The sequence below is a fragment of the Scleropages formosus genome, chromosome 3 (genome assembly GCF_900964775.1).
Source record: "Scleropages formosus chromosome 3, fSclFor1.1, whole genome shotgun sequence".
Taxonomy (NCBI): Eukaryota; Metazoa; Chordata; class Actinopteri; order Osteoglossiformes; family Osteoglossidae; genus Scleropages; species Scleropages formosus.
This window is the reverse complement of record NC_041808.1, coordinates 34,165,834-34,183,094: the sequence shown is the minus strand read 5'-3', so window position 1 is coordinate 34,183,094 and position 17,261 is coordinate 34,165,834. Positions and strand designations below refer to the sequence as shown.

General features: G+C 40.8%; 1 protein-coding gene across 1 annotated transcript; it reads left to right on the top strand.

Moving 5' to 3' along the window:
- Positions 1-1,151: 1,151 nt before the first annotated feature.
- LOC108922517 (transmembrane channel-like protein 6) lies at positions 1,152-15,584 on the top strand. The gene is made up of 21 exons (XM_018732708.2): positions 1,152-1,789; positions 2,135-2,256; positions 2,426-2,569; positions 3,570-3,707; positions 4,839-4,944; positions 6,674-6,761; positions 6,878-7,135; positions 8,780-8,964; positions 9,606-9,806; positions 10,179-10,290; positions 10,546-10,710; positions 10,798-10,949; positions 11,506-11,596; positions 12,067-12,164; positions 12,396-12,485; positions 13,352-13,427; positions 14,049-14,182; positions 14,292-14,453; positions 14,617-14,695; positions 14,816-14,914; positions 15,227-15,584. Exons 1-21 carry the CDS (start codon positions 1,734-1,736, stop codon positions 15,245-15,247), a joined length of 2,577 nt encoding a protein of 858 aa, XP_018588224.2. The 5' UTR covers positions 1,152-1,733; the 3' UTR covers positions 15,248-15,584.
- The last annotated feature ends 1,677 nt before the right edge of the window (positions 15,585-17,261 follow it).

The window sequence follows — 17,261 nt, the reverse complement described above, 5'->3', positions numbered from 1 at the left end:
TCTGTTCAATAAATCACACTCAGATTTTGACAAGCACAGGAAATGATCCATAGTCCTTTTAGAATGAATGTTTAAAATACATAAGATACCGTCATAACCATTTTATGGGTAAGGCTAAACTTACAATATCTCAAAGATGAAACAGTGTACTTTATAGCTGTTAGGTTCTGGGTCCTGATGTGGGTTAGAATCTGTCTCTATTTGTGAGGAATTTGCATGTTTGCATGGATTTCCCTGGTACCCTAGTTTCCTCCCACAGTTCAAAGACGTGTCAGGTGAATTGATGACTCCGAATTACTGGTTGTGCGTGTGCGTGTGTGTGTGTGCGGCTCTGCACCTCCATGATCCAGAGCTGGGCTAAAGGGTTACTGTGTGTGAGTGAGTGTCACAGCACTTGACCCAGTTGTAAAACCACAGGAGCTCAGAATGGGCTTCGAAGTACTAGCCCTCAGGGTACAAGGCACATTAACCTTAACTGTTACAGAACCTGTACCAGTTTTGTCTGTTCTGCGTGCAGATGTGTGTGCATTTTATATGCCAAATGCTACTTAGACAGCTGCACCTACAGGTGTGTTATTGAAGAGTGCAATAATGGGAACATTGTGCTCCATAATTTAAAAAATGATTTGGTGTTGGCCCCACTGTTGTGCGAGGTGCATGGCACCGAAACACTGTAAGTCTTATCTAGAATGATCGCATAGAAAAACTTCCTCTTTTCTGTGAGCGCTTACTCCCAGATGAGGCCTTTTAGTATCTCACGATTCATGCTGCACCGGACATCCTGACCACTTTTGTTCTTTTCTACTCCCTGTCTCTCCGCAAAGTCAGAATTCAAGTTCAGATGTACTTCACTGGTGTAATTGTGTTAGAGGCAGTCTGTTGCGAAACTCAACATTAACAGATGCTTAAATGTACTTTGAAAAACTTGTTGCTCAAGGACTAACACCCTTGAGCAAGGTACCTAACCTATAGACAATAGAGCTGGATGAAGCGGTATGTTTAGAAGTAGCGAACTACATTGGGGTCAGTTAAGGAAAAAAATGAAAATATAAATAAACAAAAATCAAGTCTGACACAAAATGATTGAAAATATCAATAATATGTCAATGAAAATGTATACAATATAAGTCGATTGCATTTCCCTTTGCTTTCTAGTTGTGTTCATATTTGCATCCCTTTTTGTTTAAACTTATTGCATAGTAACACAAAGTTTGCATAGCAAGTGCAACTTCGCCCCATCCTGTTGTTTTAAACTTAGCCTCGGGTTTTACTTTTGTCTACAATTTTTTTTTTATACCATCATTTTTAAGTGTCTTGGCAGGAGCAACAGAGCTAGGAATTCTAACCCCTCTGAAAGAATATTGTTCAGCCCACCCCCTTCTTTATAAATAAAATAAATTTGTCTAAACATGTCAGTGCTGAAAAACTGATTTTGAGAAGCAATGGGAAAACCTTGAGGACCTCTCCTTGGTCATCATCACCTTATTAACCAAATTATCTTGTTGCGTTTTTGTCAAGGGACCCCCTGAATCACTTTCTGCTTTTGCTCACTGTTTCTGATGCTGAAGTTCTAATTTCTCTCATCCTGTGATGGGGAAGTAAGGCACCCTGGGAGATATAGAAAAGCAACTTGGATCAGTGGTTTTCATGTCCTCTAGTCCTCTGCCAGTGATGATTTTTGTGTAAAGGTGTATGATCAGCCAGACAGCGAGGAGTACCTGAGACCAGGGAAGATGCATCGCAATGTGTGCTTTGACCTGGATCTTCACAGCGCTGAGGCCGCAGCAGGGTGAGTCGACTTCTCACTTCTCTCACTGAGTACCCTTTGGGTGTGTGAGCTGAGTTTTTCTCCAAACACCCCTATCATGAAGTTATGAAAACTATATATGGAGTCATACCGCATCTAGAGAAACTAAACAAATTTGTGGAAAATTTTTTAATGTTTCAAAAAAAGGAGGCTTAGGTGCCATGCCCTGAAAAATTAATGTCTGAGAACCTTCCAGAACATAGCAAAAGCTAAATTTCCAGAAAGACTTTATCAGACATTCCCCACCTGACTGTTGCAAAGTATTTGCAGGAGTGGCATTGTTTAAAGGTGTTTTAACTGTAAGAACTGTTGTTGACTGAGTGACAGAAGTCCCGTGGATGAGGGTGTGGTCGACCATTTGTTACTGTCCCCAATGGAAGACCAAAGCAGCAGTCAGAAGACCAGCTTGGAGGCCCTTGAAATGGAGGGCCTTTCAACAGGTGGCAGAGGTACAGTGCAAGCCAGAGTTGTCCACATAATTTTAAGTATGATCGAGAATTAAGACAGGATTTTCTTGTCACGTTTCCTCCTTGTGCCGTTAATATCTGACACAATACTGTGATAGCCTAAACAGTACTACACATTGACACCTTCCAGGCTGAACTTGTGTCTTCACAGCAGGGGACCCAAAGGACATGAGGAAAAAGCCAAGCAGTCAAGGCTGTCAAAGTGGGCAGGGCAGGCATGGCAAGAGGCAGAATGAGAGTGGTTGGTCCAGGGCCACCCTGCAAGTGCTCTCCTCCATGCCCAGCCACACCATCAGTGAGTGTACTGTACCCTCAAGCCTATCAGGAGTTCCTCTTTAACAGTTTAAATACACCCTTGATAGACACCCATCTCAGAAGGGTGTACTTAAAGTCAGCAGTTAATGTTTCTTGGCGAACCAAAGGTTTGTTAAAACTCTACCAGTATCTTGAAGTGAATTAGAAACTCTCATTTTGCATATTGCTTTGTCTCCATTCCTAATTCTGGCAAAATATTTGAGAAATTGAGTCGCAAGAAACAGCAATAATTTTAGCAGTAATATAAAATTTCCTTAAAGATAGTTGCGCCTTCACGATCATGGTGTGTTTTCAGTTCTACAGTTTATTTGCTTTTACACAGTAGTTTGTTTTGAGAAGTGCATTGTAGATGACGAGCTGAGATGGGTAGAAGGGTAGACAGCCTACATGTTCAGGCAGACAAATATAGTATTTTGTGTGGTGAATTAGTTTCAGTGTGTGCGCTGGACTGAGACCGGAATGTGTGCATTTGTCTCTCTGCTTGTTTCTATCTTTGTTCTTTCCTCTTTGCCTCCTATTTTTCAGTTTATTTCCTGTTCAGAACATTTTAAATCAAAATTAAGGTTATACGATCTGTGGCAGCACTGACATCATCATTTACGATGATTATGATTTGTTGTATCCATTGGAAAACTGGGTGTTAAAAGAAGCAGTTCTCAGTTCTGTGCTGAGAAGCATTTGGTTTGCAAAAATGACTTTGATACGCAACTTCCTGTGAATAGAGGAATGTAGTGTACTCCGTTCACAGCAGCTGTAGCAGTTCTGCACATAATTCGTGTGCATAACTCATATATGATGAAGTCTCAGAGGCTAATAATACAACCGTAAGAAACAGAGAAGCACAAGATAATTAAAAACAAAACCATTTGCACACTATTAGGTCAGATGGAGAGCTCATTGCCAAGTGTTGTATTCTTAGTAAGAGACCACCAGTTTGCATCATGTATCTCTTCAATCACATCTTTTCCCTAATAACTCAGGCCGCAGCCAAAGTGCGATCTTTTCATTTTACTTCAACCGCCTGCATATCCGCCGCCATCGCCAAAGTCTGTCCACCACACGAAACCTCTCCTGCTCCTTCCAGATCAACCGGAATGCCGGGCCTGATTCAGAGCAAGGTGAGTATTTATCTCCAAGGGATCCCCTGCATTTCCCTGTACCTCGGAGAGGAGCCTTGGACAAGGTCCATGTTTGGCAGTGACTAAAGCAGAAGTGACACTTGCCAGATCTGAATAATCTGTCACATTGGCATAAGAGCCCAGTGCATTCAGAATACAGACTGTCTGAAGTGTGCATGGACAAGGAAGGACTTTGGGGACCTTGAACAATATTGGTCATGTGTACCGTGAAAGTAGATTGCAAACCTTTCCCTGACTGAAACTGTGATTTTATTATCTGTGGGAGGCTTCAATGGATGGCTTCATTCACTGCAGGGAGGTGGAATTATGCAGTACATAACTGACCAGGAGCTTTGGCAGAGTTTCAGCTAAAACATACAGGAAAAAGACATTTAAAATATCATTTTGTGATTGTTTGCCATCATGTGTCAAGTTTGCTTTCCCAGGCTCCATTCGTATATTGCTAGAAGTTGACAAAAAAACAAATTTTATGTAAGAAAGCTTCAAAAATTAAAAAAAAAATAGAAAAGGAGCAGATATTCTTTTACAGCACTAAATAGAGAAGAGGAAACTTATTTTACAAATAGGCACTATAAAGCCAATGAGAGCCGAGTTTCTAAGGGTGTGTTCCTCTGATCTCACTAGGATTGCTCAGCTGTGTTGTATAGCTGGGGAAGATAAATTGTACTGTGAAATGTTATAACGGTTCAATTCAATTCAATTTATTTCTTCTCACGCAGTGACACAGAGCGCTTTAACACAGGCATAAGGCAAGAAAAACAAATACATCAAACAAAGAAGACAGTTGATTAATAACTACCATGATATAGCATTTTTATAGAGCTATAAGTATGCCTACTGGCCACGGAGGAAAGGAACAAAACTCCCAACTGAAAATCGAGGGAGAAAAAAACCTCTGGGGGTCCAAGGGTCAGTGGTTGCCCACCCCTCATGCGCAATTCTAGATTAAGTAACAATTCTAAACGAGTGTACAAGTAATAATGATATTGTTCCTATATGGTAGCTTGAATTCCCAGCTCAGCATGGTAGGAAAGAGATGTTGGAGTCAGTGACTATATCCATGTACAGTATGCAAACTGTATAATGCCCTGCTGCATATACCGCTTTCAGAGGAGAGGGAAAGGCTGGCAATAAACCTACAGAGACTGTCCACTGGTGACCGCGTGCGTCTGCTGCGGAAAATGCCCCTCAGCTTGGCTGAGAAGTGTAAGCTCAGGTATGGCCTGCCCTACTCTGATCATCCTTCCCAAGCTTGTATAAGTTCTCTCGAGCTGTCCGGGACAGCACTCTTCTGTCCAGTAATTAAGAGCTCTCAGAATGTTCTACCTTTATAAAAATGAGGTATAATTAAGATTTAATTTACATTTCTTTATTTAGCAGTCACTTTTGTCCAAAGCGACTTCCCATGGACTGTATGTAGTATTATCAGCCCACACATCTTGTTCAGAAACGTGACTTACACTGCTAGATACACTACTTACAAGGGGTCACTCATCCATACATCAGTGGAACACACTCTCTCTGTCACTCACACACTATGGGTGAACCTGAACAGCATGTCTTTGGACTGTGGGAGGAAACCAGAGCACTCAGAGGAAACCCATGCAGACAAGGGGAGAACATGCAAACTCTACACAGATGCTATAGCATACAGATGCTATACCACACATATGCGTTATGGTAAAGATGCTATACTAATATATACTACAGGCATCCCTTGATTTCCATCTTTGTATCTGAAATTTCAGTATAACGCTGCTTGAGACTCTTTTTTTTTTGCTTTATGCAAAAAGCAGTATATTGAAATTTATTCAAAGCATGTCCAAAAAAAACTGAAAATTGGATGTCGCGCAAGTGAAGCAGAAGCACAGTAGTGTTCTGTAACTGGAGTGTCTGCATTCAGATCTCTGTCAGTTGGTGTTAGGAATGTGAGAGTGTTGCTTTAAGAGAGTGGAGCATTATGGGAAGTGTGTGAAATTTCATAGCAGCATCTGTTGAGTGTGTCATTTAACTGAATGATTGTGCAGGTATCAGAGCAATTAGGAGGAAAAGTTTAATCTATGGGTTTTTTTGTATATATGTGTAACAGAGTGAGTAAACTGACTGAAACAGAAGCCAAAGTTTTACCTTTGCAACTACAGACGGACCTATTTGTGGGGAAACAGGAAGTTACCAGTTTGTATCTGTGATGGTGTTTAGTTTCCTTTTTTTTGTGTGTGTTGTCACATCAAATAGCTTTTCTTCATTCAGCTGTTTGATTACACAGTTTTACCCTAATTTTCTGGGATGCTTCCCCCATTTCTATTTATGGTATCCCCACTCTGTGTTCTGGTGGTTGAGAGGGACTTATGTGAAAGTGACCAGTGTGTGGTGTGTTTCCATTTCTTCACAGCTCCAATAAACTCAAGAGAGCAAAGATTGGTATTGTCTTTTAGTTCTTTCCTGGGGTGTGAGAAGACATCTGCTATATTTGTACATTTAGGCAACAGTTTTAGAAAGTTGTTCACAGCATGCTCAGGGGATCCCTGCTTGATCCTCCTGTGGCAAACTGATCAGTTAAAAAGAAAAGTGGGAATTACCCCAGAGTAGTAAGTGTGTAAATGTGTTTTGTATGATGTTGAAATCATGTGTTGATAGTTATGTAAGCATTTTAGTGTTCTCGTGTTTTTTTTTTTTTTTTTTTTCTTAAAAAAAAAAATAAAAAAATTGTTTGGGGTCTTTGGATGGGCTGGGAACACATTTTTCCACATTTAAAGAAATGGGAAATAGGCTTTTGGTATCCGAAGTTTTGATATCCGCACCACTTTCAGGTTTAATTTAGTAAATTGAGGAATGCCTGTATTTTACAATTGAACTGTAAGATATATTTCTGCTGGTTTTAGAAAAGTTAAAATCCTCTGCACTGGCATAAAAATAATTGAGTGTTCTCGGAAATATTTTGCCAGGAAAGGGACAGGTAACCAGAGATGCACCCAGTCCATTTCTGTTAGCAACATGTCTCTGTGCAGCAGCATCAAGTATTACAGTGTCATGGTGGGTATTATTTTATCCCTGCCCTATTCCCTTTTGTTTATTCACATGCCAGTAGGAAAGTTGTGGTGAGCACCTTGACTGGAGTAAAAGTTCCATGTAACACTTGACCTCTGCAGGCCGTGCAGGTAATCTGGTACAGCTGGCTGTCTTTTTTGAAGTCCCTCCACCTATGGCAGGGAGTACAGAAGAATGTGAGTGGGCGCTTTGGAACAGGTGTTCTCTCCTACTTCATCTTTCTCAAGACCCTCCTGCTCTACAATACCGTCCTCGTCCTCATCAGCGGCATCTTCCTTGCTGGCCCCCAGACGGTCCTTGCTCCTATGCGCACAAGCACTAGTGCCAGGTTCACAGGCAAGGAGCTGCTCACAGGGATGGTAAGGGCAGGCCTGGAGTTCCTTTTTGGGTCCTCAGCACCTGTTCTGCCTCCACGGCAGTGAACAATTTATTTTGTCATAGGACAGTTAAAAATGTTGGTGCCAAAAATACATCTTTGTTGTTCCAAAACTATGTTCCTTAACTTCCTCAAAAACGGTTACTCTTTTGTGGGCCATAATGTATGAAGAGTAAAGTTAAATTGTAACTTGTCCTAATACATTCCTGAAAACAGATTTGATATTGAAAAACTATATAATACAGGCAGTCCCTGAGTTACGAACATCCGACTTACATACAACCGTACTTATGAACCACCCCCTAACTGACCGGAAGTTGATTTTTAAGTCACCTTTTAAGTAACAACCAAATGAAAACTTCATAATTAAGCCTATTATATTAAAAATTCAAATTACTGTACATACAGCTTGTAATAACAAACAGGCACTACTTTGCGAAACATCAAAGAACAGTGGAAAAGCCATTATTAAAGTTTCTTTAATGTTTTGCACACACACTCTTTCTCTTTCTCTGAGAGCACTGGACTATAAAAGACACTTCTTCCCAGTTGCGGAGTTTCACTCCAGACAACCCTTGTTCACTTTGCTTTTCCAAGTCCTGTTCCATGTCTCTTTGATAATGAAAGACCGCCTAGTCCCTCAAACCACAATTTCGGATCCTTGCCTCCATTCAGTTCACCGATCGACTGATCGTTTGCCCGTCCTTGACCACGAGAATACATCTAGTCCTTTGAATAATTGATCCTGCACTTGGGACTAGCCTCCTCCTCCATGTCTTCTGTTCATCATGATAGTAGTAACATTCATTATTATCTCTTTCTATGTTTCTCTCTATTATAAATGCTGTAGTTACATTTATTGTTATCATTACATTGTATTATTACAATTATTATTATATTATTATTATTATTATTATTATTACTGTATTGTTATATTAGAGGGGGCGTGGTGGCGCAGTGGGTTGGACCGGGTCCTGCTCTCCGCTGGGTCTGGGGTTCAAGTCTCGCTTGGGGTGCCTTGCGACGGACTGGCGTCCCATTCTGGGTGTGTCCCCTCCCCCTCCAGCCTTGCGCCCTGAGTTGCCGGGTCAGGCTCCGGTTCCCCGCAACCCCGTATGGGACAAGCGGTTCAGAAAGTGTGTGTGTGTGTGTGTGTGTGTGTTATATTACAGATGTTTTAGTGTATCTGGAAGTGTTTCTTTAATGTTTTTTTATGCATAGAAAGCTACACGATATACTAAGACAAACATCTGACAAACTGATATCAGATACCCACCATACCTAACTGTTCCGACTTACGTCAAAATCCGACTTAAAGACAGAGGACACAGAACTCGTTCATAATTCGGGGACTGCTTGTAAAATGATCTATTCCATTATTATTTTAAAATTCCAGTTCTTCACAAGCCCATCTCATGTTCACCCCAAGATCATCGTAAATGATGCCTAGTATCATAATGGAAAAAGTTGTTGCAACACATTAAATCAAAATGAATAACAACGGAAAAATTATTCAATTTTTTAATGAAATCTTGTCTGCAAAGCTTTTTGAGTTGTGTGCATGTCCACTGAGATTTTTGTGAATTGCACGCATGTCCTTTTCAACCCATCCCCCACCCCCCTTTAGGGCTATTTTACAGACTCAGTGATGTTTTATGGCTACTACACCAACTCTGTGCTGAGCTGTCAATCAACATTCGGTGGCTGTGGTTCGGGTGGTAGTTATCTGGCTTCATCCTACAACATCCCTCTGGCTTATTTCACGACCACTGGCATAGCCTTTTTTGTCACCTGTCTTTTTCTGGTGTATAGGTTGGTACCCATATCCCCTTATTCAGTCAGTGTTTTGCGTGTGTGCCTAGAATGGGGTGTCGAGGTCAACTAGAGGGCTGGCATGCACTGTATGCAATGTATATTTACATTAGTGTTTAGCAAATTCTTAAAAAATCTTTGGTGCTAAATGTAAGTAGAATTAGAATAAAAGAACTGAATTATTAATAAAAATCTCCTTAACGAATTGCTAGTGTCTCAGAAAACGTAGGCACACTTCAGTGTACAAAAATGCTCCTTTCATTATTTATTGCAGGATGAAATTAGTTTTACGAAGAAAGATTTGTGATGAATGTTGAATTTTCCAGGTGTTTGAAATGTTCTTCTTTAATAACTAGGCACTTCCTCAGTGAAAATGTCCACAGGTATCTTCTACTGAAATATACATATATATTTATTTAATAATATAAGAAATGTATATATTATAATTTATATATTTCTGAGATACTTAGTATGTAATAGTATTTTGTGGCATTTCCACATATAACATTTCATTGGATGTCTATGGGCTTAGGCTGAGATTTTAAAAGTAATTCACCTTAATTTGTTGTGAGATTTCCTGGTCTAGATGTATAAGTAGAATTGAGACAAGGTGTAAAAGGAGCTCTATGTTTCCTTGGAAGCGTGTCCAGATCCTCTTGTTGGAATTCTGCCACATGCAAATCCCAACACAGTGTGGCTGCAAAGGTGTTCTGCTGCTGGGACTTCAAGATCTTCAAGAAGACATCGGTAAGACTGCAATCGGAGAGCATCTGCATGCAGCTGAAGGTAATTCGCCTGGTTCAGGTCCCACAAAAGTCACTGCTGTTGTACCATTGGCAAAGGTTAATCCAGTAAAGTACTCAACTCATTATAAAGTTGCTTTGAATGTTCTGCTACAATCTGATGTAGGCATTATACAAAATTGGCTTTAAAAATAACAGGGCTTAAGGGAAAAATGGAATTAGGAGCAGTCCTCTGAAAAGCTAAACTGTTTGACTGTAACCAGAGAACTAACAAAACAATAACAATTATTCAAAAAGTACTAGCACAGTTAAAAAAAAAAATGTTTGGCACAAATTGCAATCCTGCTGCATTCTGCATCGCAAGTGTTACCTTCCACCCACTGCAGCTGTTCCTCAGTCCCACAGTCAGAGTGAAAGGAGAAGTGAGGGAAGTTTGTTTCACGTTTTCTCCATCTTCAACTTGCCTCTCAGCAACAAGTTCTCTCAGATCTTCTGTAGAAAGGTCCTCAGCACATGGTTGCAGCAGCACCTCAGCATCCTCACCCTTAGCTTTTTCAAATCCCACCTCCTTTTCAAGAGCAACGCAACTTGCTTTGGTTTTGTTTTTCTTCTTTCTGAATGCGCTGGGAAAAATTGTTCACAAGCCAACATGACTTCCATGTTTTACTGAAACAATTCCCCTGTTCACTAAGCACACGTGAGCTGCAAAATGCATTATAAAAGAACTACCTGTATATACAAAATAACACTATGTCTGAGCTTCACTTGCTCTCATAAATTGATTCATCTCCTTATGTTTTGAGGAAAATTCTTAGAATAACCCTGATGGTGCCTGCAGGAGCTGCAGCCCAAAGACACCTGCAATAACACTGGTGCAGGTGTGCTGAAGACGTTGCTACGGAAAGGACTGCATATGCTGGTGTGGGTTATGTTCATGGGCAGCGCAGTGGCCTGCTTAGTCTTCGTCCACAATTTCTCAGAGCCTACGATGGTGATTCATAAGGTGAGACATGGTTTCTGTCTTAACTTGATGCAGCCAATCGCATATTTGCATCATCTTCACATTTGCATGTGTTTCAATGAGTCCCAGGATGAGGATTTGCCAAAGGAGTGGGCCACTTTGATGGTTGTGCCCATCACTGTGTCTGTCGTAAGCATGCTGCTGCCCATCTTCTTCAGCATTCTGGCCTATTTGGAGTGGTACGACTCTCCCAGTTGGTGTACGTATGTCACCATCTTTAGGTGAGTTCCAGAAATGTGGAAAGGACTCATTTCTGCCTGTTTTCTTGGTCTCTTAAGGTTACATTTCCCTTTGAAAGATCATTTTGAAGTTTATTTTCCAGCTAAATTTATTTATTTATTTTTATTGCTTTTATGAACATCATAGAGTCACAGCAACATACAGGTAGAAACAGTGCACAGAGAAATTGCAAATATGTCCACATACAGAAAATTTGACAATTGATGTGTACAACAATTCTAATGGAATGTCTGGGCACTCTTCTGAAAGTTATTAGAAAACGGTGACTGATCATACCTGTGATATATTGTCACCTTTTGACCTTGAGCCCTCACTCTTTTTCATTTAAATTGAATGAAAAATTCTCATTGAACATATTTGAGTTCTTAAATGGCAATAACAAAAACTGTTTAGCGGTGCACTTTTCCAGTTTAAAATATACTCATTCTATCATTCTGCCTTCAGAATGTATCCTTTCTAAAATCTATTAAAAAGAAATTGGGGCCAACTGTGGTCTCTGTTCCAAACACTGTAGCCGGTGACATTCTTTTTTGACAGGAATTTGCTCCTGAAAGTGATGATGCTGGGACTGCTGTGCTACTACTGGCTGGGAAAAATAGCCAAATCCCCAAAGAGCCTCGGGTTACAGGTCAGAGAAATAGTCCTCAGATATTATAGCTTCTATGAGCCCAGGGCAGCTTGTAGTCTAGCGGTTAGAGTTGGTGCCTTTAAACCTAAACCTTGCAGGTTTACACCCTTGAGCAAAATATTTATTCTCAATTACCCCAGTAACATTGCCCAGTTACATATATGAGTAGATCAGGGTGAGTATCTCAGCTTTGGAAGTTGCTTCAGAGACAAGAGTCAGTTAGATGTAAAATATGCAACTGATTACTTTGATTCTGAAAAAGCACTTTACTGTTGGAAAATAAGAATGCTGTGTATCACTAGTTTTCTACAAAACTGAGCTTAATTCTGTTATGTGCACTAAAGTGTTTTGTGTCCAGCATTTATGTACAGTAAAATACCAAACTTTCTGGTTATTATCAAAAAGTTGGGAAATCTCTGAACCAGAAGTAAGCCCCACATGATGTTACATCGCCCTTTACTTGTGTGCAGTGTTGGGAGAGCTTCGTTGGCCAGGAGTTGTATCGCTTGCTGATGATGGACTTCCTGCTCACTGTAGTGAAAACGCTGTTTGGCGAATTCCTCTGGAGGCAAGGAAACCAATCAGTTAACTATGTGGATATTTTTTTTAGTTTTCCTGTAGTTCTGTCTGAGACAACACTGATGCATTTTATGGAACGCTGAGCTCTGTGAGGATCTCCGTTACAGACCATTTTTGGCAAAGGGTTGCTGTGAGAGCTCCTCCTGCTTATCATCCTCTTCTTAGTCAAATGTATCTAACGGTATCTTTTCTCCACTGCTGATTGTCCTTTTTCCCCTAGGCTGATAACACAGGGGCTGCTGAGGAGAAAGCCAGAATTTGACATCCCCCAGAACATGCTGGAGCTCATATACGGGCAAACTCTCATCTGGTAAATTCACCTCCTCGGTGCTGGCATTTTGCTCAGTGTCAGGTTGGGGTCCAGAAACAATGACTGACACAAGTTTGGGTTTGTTGTTTTATTACTAGGGTTAGGCACAACAATAGTTGTGGGATGGTCTGAGGTCAGGTGATCAGCAAACAGGGTACAGAGGAATAGACAATACTCAGAATCCAAGAACAAGCGAAAGGTCAAAAACAGGAAAAGACAAACAGGAATGAACGAGGGGAACGCGCTGCGGTTTCTCATAGAGGTTCCACATCGAGGTGCTTCCAGGGCTCCCTTTCATGCAGAGTCTCCTGGGTTAGTGGCAGGTGTCGCTTTCGGCCCCTGAGTGGAGGCCTGACGCTCAGGAGTCTATCCATAGAAGGTCCATGTGTACGCTGGTGTTTGCTTCCACTATCATGCTTAATGATGTCAGAACCACTTCCTCTGAGCCTGAATGACCTGATTGTTATTGTTATTGTTACAGAATATAAGGAGTAAGGACACTTAAATGATAGGAAATGTATAGTTTAGTTAGTAGTCAGTTACTGGTTCATTTATCTGATAATTTTATTAGAATCGGCTTAGGCTGTTTACTTTTTTACTGAGACAATGTAGGGTAAATGGTAGCAAGGGTGCTACAGTTGAACCTGAGTCCTTTAAATGTAAGGCTGTGGATCTAATCACTACCCTACCTGCAGTGTAGAACAAACATGCATATTTTAAAAACAAATTACTCATTGAACAGATTCATTTCAGTAAATTATTTGAATTTAAAACCAAAGTAGTTATTGAAATGTCATCGATTGCATCTGAGGTTGGGATCATAAATAAGAGGAAATAACAACTTGCAGAACCTCTCCCGCTTTCAGGCTGGGTCTTCTGTTCTCACCATTACTTCCTGCAGCCCAAATCGTCAAGCTGCTCATGATTTTCTACATTAAAAAGGTACGAAAGTCCACCGGCTGCGTGCTGTGAGACAGCTCTGACAATCTTTTCATAATCGAATTTTTAACACAGTCCTAGTATACTGTTATGCTGACGTCTGTCTTTGTTGTTCAGACCATTTTACAGCAAGGAGCTTTTTCTTCACCAAAAAATAATAATGGCTTTGGATTCTGACAGCGGAAGTGTTGAAAAAAATTGCCAAATGGAGAAGTGAAGAGTTTTTTTTTTTTTTATTATTATTATTAATTTTAACAACTCCAATGTAAATTTTAAATACTGTCTGTCTAGTTCAGTCCTTCCTGAGGACCGCATGGGCCTGTGGAAAGGTTGAGGAACTGGCTGTCATCTGCAGCACTTGTCCTTTCCAGCAGATGTCCTTCTAAACCCGTCTCGTGCCTCAACTCCAAGGCATCAGCCCAGTTTTTGTTGTCTTAGTCCTGCTACTTTGGTGAACAACAACCTGCTGATCCCAAAACTAGTAACACCACATCCCTCTTCAAAATTCTCGTAGAAAGATCATTTTAATGAGCTATACATTTTGTGGAGGTGCCTTTCATAAGGGAAGTTCTTTGACTGGCTCCATGTGCCTTGTCACTTATAGACTCTGTGTCTTGCTCTTAGGCCAGCTTGATGAGGAACTACCAAGTTTCCCAGACACCCTGGAAGGACAAGAAGATGACTTCTTTCTTTCTCTCAGTGCTGTGTTTCCCCTTCTTCTCGGGGGCTCTTGTATATGTCATCTATGCCATGTCGACGTGAGTGTGTGACTCTAATCCTTGAGCTCTGCTCTTTATTCAGTGCACTCACATTCAAACACTTTCTCAAGTCTTCATATGTTGTACGTGTGTGAATTTGAACCCCCAGCCTGAAGCCTTCAGGAGCCTGTGGGCCATTTAGGAACCTGGTCACCATGTCTCAGTCATTAAACCAATGGATCGAAAGGCTGAAGATCACCAACCCTGGGCTCAGTTGGGCCTACATGTACCTGGTGAAAAAACCCCTCTTCCTCTTCAGCAGCATTTTCTTGTAAGTCAGTCCTCAAAGACACAGAGCAGCTGACGTGGTGTATCAACCCTACACCATGAGTGGAATGGAATCCTTTTTTGAAAGTCAAACTGAGTGTCATGCTTGCTGCTTATAGGGAAAATAACTAACATTTAAAAATTTTCTTCTCTTCTTACACTTTTAGAGTTATAATTTACTTTCACACACAAGTAGTAGATGGTCAAAGGAAGATTATCAGCCTTTTAGAGGAGCAGATTGAAAATGTGAGTACTCCTGGGGAAGTTGTTTAGTATTGGGTTTATCATCCCCTTATAGACTCAGTCACGGCCAAATGAGTTTTTGTTCTGTGCTGTTCTGTAGCTTGAATTTGTGTCCATCTGCAGGAGGGGAAGGACAAAAAGTTCCTCATCTGTAAGATACAAGCCTTACACAAACAGACACGGCCACATCCTGCCTGCAGTGGGAGATGCAGAAGCGGCAAGGTGAGTGTGGGTAGTTAGTGCTGCTCTTCAAGAACTGCAAAGCATGCTGATCCACCTCTTGCCCAGGTCTTTACTGCTCCGTTTGTGTAGAGCAGGTGACCTTACTGTGGGTCCTCTGTGTTCACTGTGGCTTTCAAGAAAGACGGCTGACCCAAGTATCTTGTCCTGTCCCCCAGACCAGAATATATCCTCCCTTGTTCAATTCAGTTCAAGTGAAAGATACTCCTGCCTTTTGTCCATGCTGAATGTGCAGGTCAGTAAACAAATGACACAGTACTTTCGTGATAACATGAAACACTCCTTTCATTTTAGGATGCAGTGGATGACATCTAAGGCAGACAAGCTTGAGAGAGAAGCTGGAAGACAAATCTTATAAGGGCCTCTTTTGGACACAGTAGTGCTCCATTGTACAGTGTTGCTACGCCATGAGATTGCTGGACATTTTACCCTGAGCCTCAGTGGACAAGTAAAGAAAGAACAGCCCTTTACCCAGAAGAGGAAACACCCTGTTTACAGAGGAAGTTTATAGCTTTTCTCCCAGTTAGGTCTTGCTGTTCTACTGTTTTTCTCAGGAAGAAGAAAAGATGACTGGTTCATAACTGAACTTTAAGCTCTGTTACCTGGGAGTGTACCTGTTTCTCTTATTATTTTATACATTAAGCTACTTTCATTAAATAATGGTTTATGTTTGAATATTTATGTTTACATCTCTTTTACGATTCATTATATGGTTTTTATGTCTATGCATTTCATCTGTGTCTGTGAAATCATCTGCTGGGTTTCTGCTACTGGCAAAGTTCCACTCGACAGAAATTGAATGAAGAACACCTTGGAGGTCTTTGTGTCTCGTACAAGGATATAAGACAGTTTGAGTGGTCTAAAAGACACAGGAAAAGCCCTGCAGCCGCTCCTGCTTATGATGGAGAACTGATGGTGAAAACTTTAACAAACCAACTTTAAATTTTAAGTTTGTCATAGCTTGTTATTGAAGACAAAAACCTCTAAAGAACCTCAATGAAAAAAATATCTGGGTATCTGATCTGGCAGCTCGGTGGCACAGTGAGTAGCGCTGCTGTCTCCCAGCACCTGGATGGTGCGAGAGGACATGCGTTAGATCCCTGCACAGTCTGTCGAGTTTGCATGTTCTCCCCTTGTCTCCGTGGGTGTATTCCAGGTGCTCCTGTTTCCTCCCACCATTCAAAGACATACTGTTCAGGTTCACCCATAGTGTGTGAGTGACAGAGAGAGTATGTTCCACTGATGTATGGATGAGTGACCATAGTAAGTAGTGTATCTAGAAGTGTAAGTCACCTTTGGCAAATAAGGTGTGTGGGCTGATAACACTACAGAGAGTTCACTGGAAGTTACTTTTGAGAAAGGCATCTGCCAAATAAATAAATGTAAATGTATTTTTCTTATTTTTTTTCAACATGTTTTTGCAAAACCCAACCTGTGTGTTTATTTTTCATTTTTCATTGATTGTAGTTTAATGGGAAAAGTGACTTAAAAGTTACCAACATTTCTGGTCTCAGTGGTTTGCAAATTGGGGGCCCAATATAAAATGCTTTAAAGGAGTTTTACTATTGATTAATGCGGTTAGTATTCTGTACTGTCCAGTTACCATTTTAACGTGAATATTAATTGTATTTACATAAATTTGTGTAATTTACATAAAATTTACATACAATGTAAACATACCATTGTTCAGCAGGCAACTCAGGAGAGTTTTGAAAGGCTTTTCGTGACTGGAGGAGGGCAGGGTGCTTTTTCGGAGTCCAAGAAAATAGAGACTTGATGTGCTTTGAGTATGGAAAAGGGAGCAAAACAGGTAAATATCTGTCAAATTTAGCGGCTTTGGTCAATATAAAGAAATAGCGAGTATCTAGCTGTTGTTCAGAACGGATGTCGTTATATTAAGTTGTGATGTCTGCCATTTTGTGTGATGCATTTTAAATAAAGCAACATGTAAGGCCTGTTTAAAAACATCACATTTAATTGTTTTCTGTTTATTTTTTAAAACATGCTGGTTACTGACTTGTACAAAATACTTCTCTGTTAAGGCAGAATTGTAGTAAAGTTTGGAGATTGTAGTTGTCTTTATTTTACCAGAAGCTGTAATTAAGATCACAACAAGAATCTATCCATCCATCCATTTTCTTGCCCGATGGTCCTTCTAAGGTCGTGCTGGCAACAGGGAGAACAGAGAGGCTCAGATGTCCCTGTCCCCCCGCAACTTCCTCCAGCTCAGCCCAGGGGATCCCCAGCCATTCCCTAGCCAACTGGGAGATATAATCCCTCCAGCGGGTCCTGGGCCGACTTCAGGGCCTTGTCACAGTTGGCTGTGCCT